Raw genomic sequence first — 10,540 nt, 5'->3', positions numbered from 1 at the left:
AGTTTTGCCCAAGGCACTCACTCCCGAGCCTTACTCTTCTAGTCTATTACGTGCTGGAAATAATAGTATCCAGTTCACAATGAAGAAATTATTTACTCAGCCTGACAAATAGTCATGGTAAACCCTTGCGTGAGGAATGTAAATAAATAGCGCAGCCACTTCGGAAAAACGGTTCGGCTGATCCTCAAATAGTTAAACAGAGAGTCACCACTATGACCCAGCAATTCCTCTCCTAGGTATATACCCAAGAGAACTGAGAACATGTGTGGACACAAAAACTTGGACACAGGGCTTCCCTGGTGGTGCAGTGGTTGAGAGTCCGCCTGCCAATGCAGGGGACACGGGTTCGTGCCCCGGTCCGGGGAGATCCCACATGCCGCGGAGCGGCTGGGCCCGTGAGTCATGGCCGCTGAGCCTGCGCGTCCGGAGCCTGTGCTCCGCAATGGGAGAGGCCACAGCAGTGAGAGGCCTGCGTACAGCAAAAAAAAAATAAAGAAAAACTTGGACACAAATGTTCATAGCATTGTTATTCATAATAGCCAAAAAGTGCACACAACCCAATTGTCCGTTAACAAATGGATAAACAAAATGTGTATTGTGGGAATTCCCTGGTGGCCCAGTGGTTAGGACTCTGCGCTTTCCCTACTGAAGGCCCGGGTTCAATCCCTGGCTGCGGAACTAAGATCCCACAAGCCTCGAGGTGTGACCAAAAAAAAAAAAATGTGTATAGTAACAGTGAATGTATTATGGTTTGGTCATGAAAAGGAAGGAGGTACTGGTACATGCTACAACATGGATGAACCTTAAAAACATTATGCTAAGTGAAAGCCAGATGCAAAAGATCCCATAGTGTAGGGGTGCACTCATGAAATGCCCAGAATAGGCAGATACGCTGAGACCGTCGATTAGTCGTTGCCAAAAACTGGGGGGAGAGACGGGAAGTGACTGCTAATGAGTATGGGGTTCCTTCTTGGGGGTGGTGAAAATGTTGCACACTTAGATAGTGGTGATGACAGTACAACCCTGTGAATGTACTAAAATCCATTTAATTGTACACTTTAAAAGGGTGAATTTTATGATATGTGAATTATATCAGTTTAAAAAAAATTTTTAAACGCTTTCACATGCATCAGGCACTAGGGATTGAAGGATGAATAAGACACAGACTCCATCCTCAGAGAACATAAAGTCCAGTGGGGGAGAGGAGTAGATGAATCAAATTATCACATAGTAAGTGTAATTACATCTAAAGGAAGTGCCATTCAGTGGCTAAGAATCTGCCTGCCAATGCAGGGGTTACAGGTTCGAGTCCTGGTCCAGAAAGATCCCACATGCTGCGGAGCAACTAAGCCTGTGCGCCACGACTACTGAGCCTGTGCTCTAGAGCCTGCATACCACAACTACTGAGCCTGTGTTCTAGAGCCTGCACGCCACAACTACTGAAGCCACATGCCACAACTATTGAAGCCCACGCGCCTAGAGCCCGTGCTCTGCAACAAGAGAAGCCACCACAATGAGAAGCCCACACACCACGACGAAGAGTAGCCCCCGCTCACCGCAACCAGAGAAAGTCCGCGCGCAGCAACGAAGACCCAATGCAGCCAAAAATAAATAAATAAATTTATTTTAAAAAATAAAGGAAGCGCCATGGAAGAGAAGTAACATATCATTGGGGAGGGGCTTTGATCTAGACTGGAGGGCAGGGAGGAGTCCTTAAAGGTGTCTGTGCCACAATCTGAAGATATAAGACTTCCCGTGTCTGAATCAGTAGGATTTATCAACCCCCAAGAGGAGGACACAGCATGCAGGGGCCCTACAACAGGAGGATGCCTGAGACATTCAGGGAACTGAAGGAGGGCCTGACTGGAAGAACACATAGAATGAGGCGGGCTGTGGCATGAAGCTGCAGCTGGAAAAGTAGATACAGGCCAATTGTACCGTACCTTCTAAGATAATAAGAAGTGCTCAGTGGCACTTCCCTGGTGGTCCAGTGGTTAAGACGCCACACTTCCAATGCAGGGGGTGTGGGTTCCATCCCTGGTTGGAGAACTAAGATCGCACATGCCGCGTAGCGCAGCCCAAAAAATTTTTTTAATTTAAAAATTAAAATAAAAAGAAGTGCTCAATGATGACAGAAAATGACCTTCCTCCTTCCTCCCTAACTCGCTCTACCTCCGTTGCTGCCTGTGTCGGTAAAAGCACCACCTTGCACACAGTTGCTTAAACTCAAAGCGAAGTTATCCAGACTCGGCTCCCAGCCTTACTTTCCACATCCAACCTACCAGCGAGCTTGTGGCTCCTGCCTTTAAAGACTTCTCCTCTCCATCTTCTGCTGGCCCCCAAGCCTTCTGCTGGTCAACTCCCGCCTGGACTCCTGCGACCCTTTCAGCCTGGCCTTCCCAATTCCACTTGTGCCAGTGAGCCTACCTTCCAGTCAGAATGATCCTGGCTTCAACCAGGCCTCTCCCCTTGGAAGTTTCCACGACTATTGGGCAAACGTACAAACTCCCAACAATGCCCCCTAGTCCATCCGGGCCCTCCTGCTGCCCCCACCTCCCTCTGGCCTCTCTCTTCTCTATGCTTTCACTGTTGTGACCTGTTCTCATCCATTAAAACCCCGTGTTCTCCCACCTGGGCCTGGAACATTCCCCCACCCTGGCCTATCTAACTAATCCTTCAGATTTTGACTTAACGCACACTTCCTACAGGAAGGCTCCTTGCCTGACTCCAGCAATAAATCCCTTTGCTATATGACTCGTATAACATTCGAGTCACCCTTTGATAAAACTCATCACGACGTGTCTGTTTCCTCTGATAGGCTGTATGGGCCAGAGGATAGGGACCTGAGCCCGCCTTCCCCACCACTCTCCTCCCACTACTTAACAAAGAAGCCACCACCCACCACTGCCCCCAACCTGGCAAATTCCTACCCATCCTTCAAATCTCACTCACCTACATCGCTTTCAGGGGGACAGCCTTCCCTGAGCACCCAGACTTGGGGGGGGGGTCATCCGTTTACATAGCCCCACACTTCCCTGGGCATCTCTTACAGCACTTATCACAGCTGTAAAAGTGACTGATTTTAATGTCTCCCCCCTTTGATTTTCTGTCTTGTTTCTCTTTGCCCAGCATTTAAAAAAATGCTTGTCACAAGACTCCCCCCAGGTCAGCCCACAAGAATTCTTATGAAAATCCCTAAAATTGCATGCAAAATTCTGTGCGTGAACAATTTTCTGAAGAACCAGTCTGTGGCTTTTGTTGGTGTTTCAAAGGGGCCCAAGATGTGAAAGGTTAAGAACCTTCTCCCAGGAGCTGAAGGGGCTGTCTTTCCTTCAAAACAGCCCTGCCAACCGACTTCTATGCAAAACCATTGCCCTAGAATATAAGTTCCAAGTGGGCAACAATCTTTATTTTGTTCATTGGTGTACCCCAAATGCCTGGAACGGTGCCTGGTCCCTTCCAGGTGTGGGTGTAGAATGACCAAACATAGTCTTAGACGACTGTAACAGTTGTGAGAACTGTGTAGTGGTTAACTATTGCTGCATAACAAATTACCCCAAAATGTAACGGCTTAAAACAACATTTATCACCTCAGTTTCTCTAGGCTGGGAGTCAGCGTGCAGCTTAGTTGGGTCCTCTGCTTCAGGGTCTCTCACAGGGCTGCAAAGTGCCAGCCAGGGCTGTAGTCATCTGAAAGTTTGACTGGGGAAGGATCTGCTTCTGAGCTCACTCATGTGGTTGCCAGCAGGATTCAGTTCCTCACTGGCTGTGGGCTGGAGGCTGCCCTGAGTTCCCAACCACATGGGCCTCTTCATAGGGCAGCTCACAACATGGAAGCTTGCTTCAACAGATCTTGCAAGGAGGAGGAGAGGAGGAGAAAGGGAGGAAGAGAGAGAGAGAGAGACAATAACAAGATGGCCATTACAATCTTTTGTGTCTTAACCTTGGAAGCAGCTTTCATCACCTTTGCTCTGTTCTGTTTGTTAGAAGCAAGTCTCTGTTTAGGTCTAGTGCACACTCAAGGGAAGGAGATTATACTAGGAATGAACAGGAATGAACAGCAGTGGCAGGATCATTACATGTTTTCTCATATAGTGTCTGGCTCATCTGAAAACCCAAAGAGCAGAAGGTGCAGACCAAATGCCTACAGGTGAAGCAGATGGTGACGAGGGAAGAAATGAGAGGTGGGAGGTTTGGCGGACAGCTGAGCCTCTACCCATCCTCCAGCAGCAGACCACTGCCAAGCAGGAATGTAGGCTGACTTGTCAGATCTTCTAACTTTTCAAAAGAAGCCAAAGTCCTGATTTTTATGAGACACTTCCCGGTTTTTAAAATTGATAATCGCCGCAGAGCAACTAAGCCCGTGTGCCACAACTACTGAGCCTGTGCTCTAGAGCCTGTGCTCCACAACAAGAGAAGCCACTGCAATGAGAAGCCCGCGCACTGCAACGAAGAGTAGCCCCCGCTCACGGCAACTAGAGAAAGCCCACGCCCAGCAACGAAGACCCAATGCAGCCAAAAATAAATAAATAAATACATAAATTTATGAAAATAAATAAATGAAACTGATAATCTAGCAAACACACATGTGAGCAGTTTTTGACTCTTCTCGATGGCAGAAAAGGCCTAACCTATTCTACTACTCTATATGTTTGTTCCATCTCTCCTATGCCCACCCTCCCAATCGCCACACTTGTTCACTGAAGGCAGGGACCTAGTTAATTCACTTGCACACTTTCTACAGCTCTCTGCATGCAGCAAGCCAACAGTAACTACTGCTGAATAGAATATGTCATGGCTGACATCAGGGAGCGTGCCCCACCCACACCCGCACTCCAGTCCTAGAGGGGCAGGTAAAAGTGGCCGCTCATGTCTGAATTAGCTGGAATCCTGGCTCTAGCACTTGCTTGATGTATGACCTTCAGCAAGTTACTAACTTTTCAGAGCCTCAATTTCTTCACCTATAACAATAATGGTACATGCCTCAGAGTTATGAGTTTTAACTGAAATAATATACTTATTAGCACAATGTAGCAACTCGATAGCTATTCTTACTGGCATCATCCCCGTTTCCTCACCAGCTCCCTGGCACGTCTCCCCCGAATCCATTAAGCCATCATCTACCACTATCCACCTGGCTGACAGCTAGAGAGAGCTTTAAAATGCAGATCTGTCATTTTCACTGCCAGGGTTTACATCCTCCAACAGTTTGCCGATGCCCTTTGGAGAAAATCCAAACTCTTTTAACTCAGCTCATCAGGCGCTTTGGAGCTGCGCCTGCGCAGCCCTCGGGCAGGTCTCATCTCTCACCACTACCTCCCTTCCCATTTGGCACTCCAGGCAGGCCAGAGCTTTGTTTCTTCACGGCTCCACACTTTCTGCCACTTCAAAGCTTTTGCAAGTGCTCTCTGTCGAGCTGGAACCTCTTCTCTCCATTCTCTACCACCCCTTCTAGATGTTCCAGCTATGTGCTCTGAAAATTTCTGACGTCCCTTGCTAAACCTGAGGGCAGCTACAATATCTGTTTTCCTCACCACTCTGCTCTTCCTAGTACAACGGCCGCAAGGAATACACCAATAATACACATTTGTAGAACTGGCCACAGCAGTGCTGATTCCCGTGAGCACACAGCGCCACCTGTTGACGCAAGTTGGCACTTCAGTACCTAGAAAGGAGCCTTAGCTCTCTGCCCACGCTTAAGGTAGATGGACAATAGTTTTGAAGTTTTCAGGGGGTCTATCTCGAGACTCCTTACATCAAAGTTAGCAATTTAAAAAAAAAGAGCTAACATTATTGAGTATTTAACGTGGGAGAATTAGGCACTTTCCTAAGTGCTTTAGTTATTAACACATTTAATCTTCACTCCACTCAATGAAGTAGGTACTTTTATCGCTTTATAGATAGGGTAACTGACGCACAGAGTAGTCAACTGCCTCACCCAAGATCACACAGCCAGAAAATTTCATCCCAGGTGGTCTGACTTGAACCTGGATTTTTTTTTTTTTTTTTTTTGGCCACACTGCGCAGCTTGTAGGATCCAAGCTCCTGGCCAGGAAATGAACCCAGGCCCTAGGCAGTGAAAGCGCAAAGTCCCAACCACTGGACCGCCAGGGAATTCCCTGAACCTGTACTTTTAAGCCTGAAACTCACTGCCTCTACCGTCTCCTTTCCTGTGAGCCCAATGACCTGGTGAGGTTACACCCCAGACACCTCCCTCTGCTGTGAAGGCACTGCTACCAGGGGCACTGGCATCAACCAAAATTCCTTCTGCAGTGAACCCTACATTTTGAGAACTGCACAGTTCTGCAAGGGCACCCTCAGGACAGGAAGTAGATGCGGCCTCTCCTCCGCGAGCAGTCAACCCTGACCTCCGTTATTGCTCCTCGCCTGTGACCTCCAGCAAACAACCACCTCTCTGAGCTCCCTTCTCCTAACAGGGCCTTTGGCCTGCTGAGTGGATGAGACTGGATACCCCATGAAGACTGAGGAGCGCAGTCCCTGACTGAGATTCAGGTGAACACTGAATGGCAGTGGTTATCACTCGGTCCCCTGCCTGGATCGCACACATCACACATGAAGCTGGGTCCCTTCACGTTTCGATATTGCTGTTTAGAACCAAGAGGTTGTGGCTACTTCATGCTTAGGTTCCATCTACTTTCCACTCTCTCCTCTAAATCATTCCTTTATATCATTGAGGAAAATGCCTGCCTGCACTTGATTTTAAGTTGTTAGACATAAATAATATATACTAGGCACTTTCTATGGCCTATCATTTAATCTTCACAACAGCCCTGATTCTCCCCACTTTACAGATGAGGAAGCTAGGCACAGTGAAATGACACGTTCAGGGTCACACAGCAAGTGGCTGACGTGGAATGTAAACTTAAGCCATGGTACCAGTCTGTGCTTTTAAACACTACGTTAGACTCCCTCTGCTGGTAGAGGCTGTGTCTGCTGCCTTTACTCCCAAGTGCCAGGCACACTGCTTTGCACACTGTAGGTGTCAACAAACTTGTTTTAATATATAATATATATAAACACACAGTCACATGCCAGTGTAACAAATACCCCTTCTCCGACCGGGAAAGAGCTCCATCATACCCTGGGCTCCTGGAGACTTTCCAGAAAGAGCCTAGGCCTGGCAGTCTTCACAGATGACACCCAATGGGGGCACTTTTATTAGACAAGTGGGAAAGGACAGGGTGCACCTTACGGTGTACTGCCTGGGGCCTCATGCAGGCCCAGAACTCTGCTGCACCCTCTTCATGAGCTCTTCGTCCTGCATAGACAATTCTGTCAACTTTTTGCCCATCCGCTCATGGATATCCAGGTACTTGGAGACACACCGGTCCAGGCACACAGACTCGCCCTTGGACAGTTCTGCTTCCTTGTAGTGGGGAGGCACGCACTTCCGGTGGCAGGCACTGGTCATTCTAGAAAGAAGGAAGGGCAAGGTCAGGTCAGCAGCCTCCTGTGGCATACCAGGAACCCTCAGCCATTCCTGCCCTGCTATACTGATTTCACCTCCCCGAGAAGGCAGTGTAAATCCTCAGTTTGCACCCCAACTATCTTGGAAGATCCTTGAGAGCAGGAACCATTAGCCATGTTTATGACTAATCAAACAGGAACCATTAGCTGAGTACCAGCTATGCTCCAGACATCGTGCTAAGTGCTTGACAGGGATTCTGTCATGCAGTTCTTACGATAATCCTAAGAGGTAGGCACAATCATTATCCCCCTTTTTACAGATAAGGAAATGAAGGCACAGAGAGCCTCAGGATCACATAAAGCTGGGCTATGAACCCAGGTAGCCTGACTTTACAGCCTACATTTAAAAATTATTCTGATAAATAGCCTCCAAGATAAAACAACTAATCTAGGGAGGATACCAGAGAACTTAAGCCAATAAAAATAGCAAATATTTGTTGACTGCTTACTCGACTTGTGTTGGGCTTAATGCTAAGAGCTTGTCATATACTCTTACATTTCATATTGATAATGTCTCTGTGAGGAAGGTACTATTATTAACTCCACTTTACAGATGGGGAAACCACTGGTCTAACAGTCCATGTAACTTGCCCAAGGCCATAGTAGTGGTGGCTGGTGCAGCTACGATTTGTTCCCAAATTTGCCAGATGGTTATGGGCACTAGTTAGGAGTCAGACTGAGTTACTGGTTCTGACATTGCTACTGACCAGCTGTGGACCCTGAGAGAGTTATTTAACCTCTAGAAACCTCAATGTCCTCACCTTTAAAAAAAGATAATGCATATAAAATGCTCAGCATGTGTCTGAGATGGATTAAGAGTTTAAGAAATGTTGACTACTAAGCGGGCTACGTGCTATTTGTCACAAGGCAAATGCTCTACTCTTCCCGGAACACAACCAGAGCCTGGACGGGACCTTCTCTTCCTGCTCAGCTCCTACGTCGCCAATTCCATCCGAACCTAAATGCCCAGTTCCTTCTAGTGACCCCACACTGCGTCTGCATTAGCCCTTAAGCATGGGGCGGGAGTTGGGGGTGCTGGGAGGGTAAGCCCGGGCCTCAGGTTTCCCCGGAATGAGGAAAATAATCTTCAGAAGTTATCCACCTCTGCCTTGGCAAGAGTGACCTGGGATCATTCTCTAAGACAAGGCAGCGCAGAATCAGCCCTTACCTGTTGTACATATCAGCCATCATCTCAACCTCCAGCTCTGCCGCCAGCTGCTGGGCCCTAAGCGGGTCCATTTCAGCCCTGCACCGTGGAAGAGATCTCTCTCTGGCCTCCTAATCCTGGGGGCAGACATCATGGTCAGCACCCAGCCCTCCCATTCACCTTCCCATCGCAGGGGCCGGAGGATGTGGAGGAATCAGAGGGCATCAGACCAGCAGGGGCCACTGACCTCAGTGAATTAAAACGTCCCATTTCACAGATGTGGGAACTGAGGCCAAGAAGGGGAACACTGCCTAGCCCAAGGTCACAGAACATGTCAATGGCGGGTCTGGAAATCGAGCCCCAGAGCCCTGACTCCCAATCCCTCTAGGTCACCTCTATCCAGGAGAAGAAGGGGAGACCGGAACGGAGCATGAACCTGCGGGGCCCTAAGAATTCGATCACACGCGGGACTAAGGCGCCCGGGCCCCAGCCCAGGGTCTACACCTCTGAAATGGCGGCGCCATCATCAGGATCACCTTGAGGTCAGACGGCACGCACCACGGCCTGGGGCTTGCCACAACGCCCCCTATGTCCTCAACTTCGGGTAAACACTACAAACTCACCGGGCGCTCAGGTAGGATAGGGCGGAAGCACCGGGGTCACTTCCGGGAGGGAAATCCCGCCTCTTCTCTGATCCGCACGCACTTCCGGAATGAAGTACCAACGAGGCGGCGCGGGAAAATCCGCTACCATAGAGAGGGAGCTGCTGGCCCGGCCTAAGGCGTCTCCCAAATGCTAGAGAGGACTCCAAAATACCATAGAGGCTTGAGCGGGGCGCAGAGCGCCTGCAGACTGGTTAGAATTCTTGTCTTTAGGGGTGTCACGGAGAGATTTGAGTTTATTGGTTCTCTAAGAGGGGCAGGACCGCAGAACTCAGTGAACCTCGTCCTCACCTCCGGAGAGCCGAGGCCAGAGCGCCAATCAGGCGCGGAGTAGGAAGAATGCCGCCAAACTGCAGCTCTCAGTTTGTGATGTACTTAAGGTCACCTGGGACGCTTAAAATAATCCCGAAGCCCAGGGCTCACTTCGTACCAATTAAATCAGAATCCCTGGGAGTAGGACCCAGGCATCAGTACATTTTAAAACTCCCCAGGTGATTCCCATGTGCAGCCAAGTTTGAGGACCAATGCTCAGAGGCCCTTTGTGTGAACACAGCTGTGTGTAGGTCACTAAACTTTCTCTGGGGTTGCAGAGACAAGCGAGGCACGGTTTCTGCTTGCAGAAAGATGAGTCAAGTATACAATATGTTTTAGTCAGCTTCTGTTAGACGCCCTGGGCCCTAAAGAGATGAATAGGGCCACTGTGGCTGCCACCAGAACTGACCTAGTGTGTTTGGGTGAGGAAGACAGAGGGTACTTGTGAACTCTTCATCTTTCAAGACTTAATGTATTCCTCGGGTCTGCACGCCCCCCTCCCGCAACCACCCCCCCCCAAGAAAAACCCACCTCAATCCCTGGATTTTTCAAGGGATTTCAAGGGATGCAGTGGTACACTGCCCATAGGAGAAGGTGGGCTAGACACTTTATATGGCTGGTCACCATATGCTTCCCTAAGGAAGTCCCAATTTTAAATATTGGCCTCATTACTGCTCTAAGGACTCAAACTTCTTTGTCAGATCCTGTGCCTTGATACTTTAAAATTTAGGTATAGCATTCAGATAGTAAAGTAGTAAAATACACAAGCTTAATTTTTAAATATACATTCAGTTTTATAACTATCTCCCAGATCAAGATACAAAATATTTCCAGCACCTTAAAAAGTTATCTCATGTTCCTTCCCAGTCAATACTCCATCTTCTGCAGTGAACCACTATTCTGACTTCTATCACCATCAGTTTGTTCTGCC

General features: G+C 48.5%; 1 protein-coding gene across 3 annotated transcripts; it reads right to left on the bottom strand.

Annotated features, from left to right (window-relative positions):
• Window positions 1–7,147: 7,147 nt before the first annotated feature.
• TIMM10 (translocase of inner mitochondrial membrane 10) lies at window positions 7,148–9,317 on the bottom strand. Of its 3 annotated transcripts, none has more exons than XM_022591954.3 (3): window positions 9,259–9,317; window positions 8,657–8,772; window positions 7,148–7,433 (listed from the first exon to the last, which is right to left on the bottom strand). In XM_022591954.3, exons 2-3 carry the CDS (start codon window positions 8,725–8,727, stop codon window positions 7,232–7,234), a joined length of 273 nt encoding a protein of 90 aa, XP_022447662.1. In that variant the 5' UTR covers window positions 8,728–8,772; window positions 9,259–9,317; the 3' UTR covers window positions 7,148–7,231. The 3 variants fall into 3 exon arrangements, with proteins under 3 accessions (XP_022447662.1, XP_022447663.1, XP_022447664.1); XM_022591955.3 differs by having other exon boundaries at window positions 9,172–9,261; XM_022591956.2 differs by lacking the exon at window positions 9,259–9,317 and adding an exon at window positions 9,140–9,161.
• Between the last annotated feature and the right edge of the window lie 1,223 nt (window positions 9,318–10,540).

This window comes from Delphinapterus leucas, chromosome 7, assembly GCF_059928025.1.
Source record: "Delphinapterus leucas isolate spDelLeu-1000000601 "Yukka" chromosome 7, BTC_Dleu_Yukka2, whole genome shotgun sequence".
In the NCBI taxonomy this organism is placed as follows: Eukaryota; Metazoa; Chordata; class Mammalia; order Artiodactyla; family Monodontidae; genus Delphinapterus; species Delphinapterus leucas.
The sequence above is the reverse complement of the archived record's forward strand: the minus strand, read 5'-3'. Positions and strand labels throughout refer to the sequence as shown.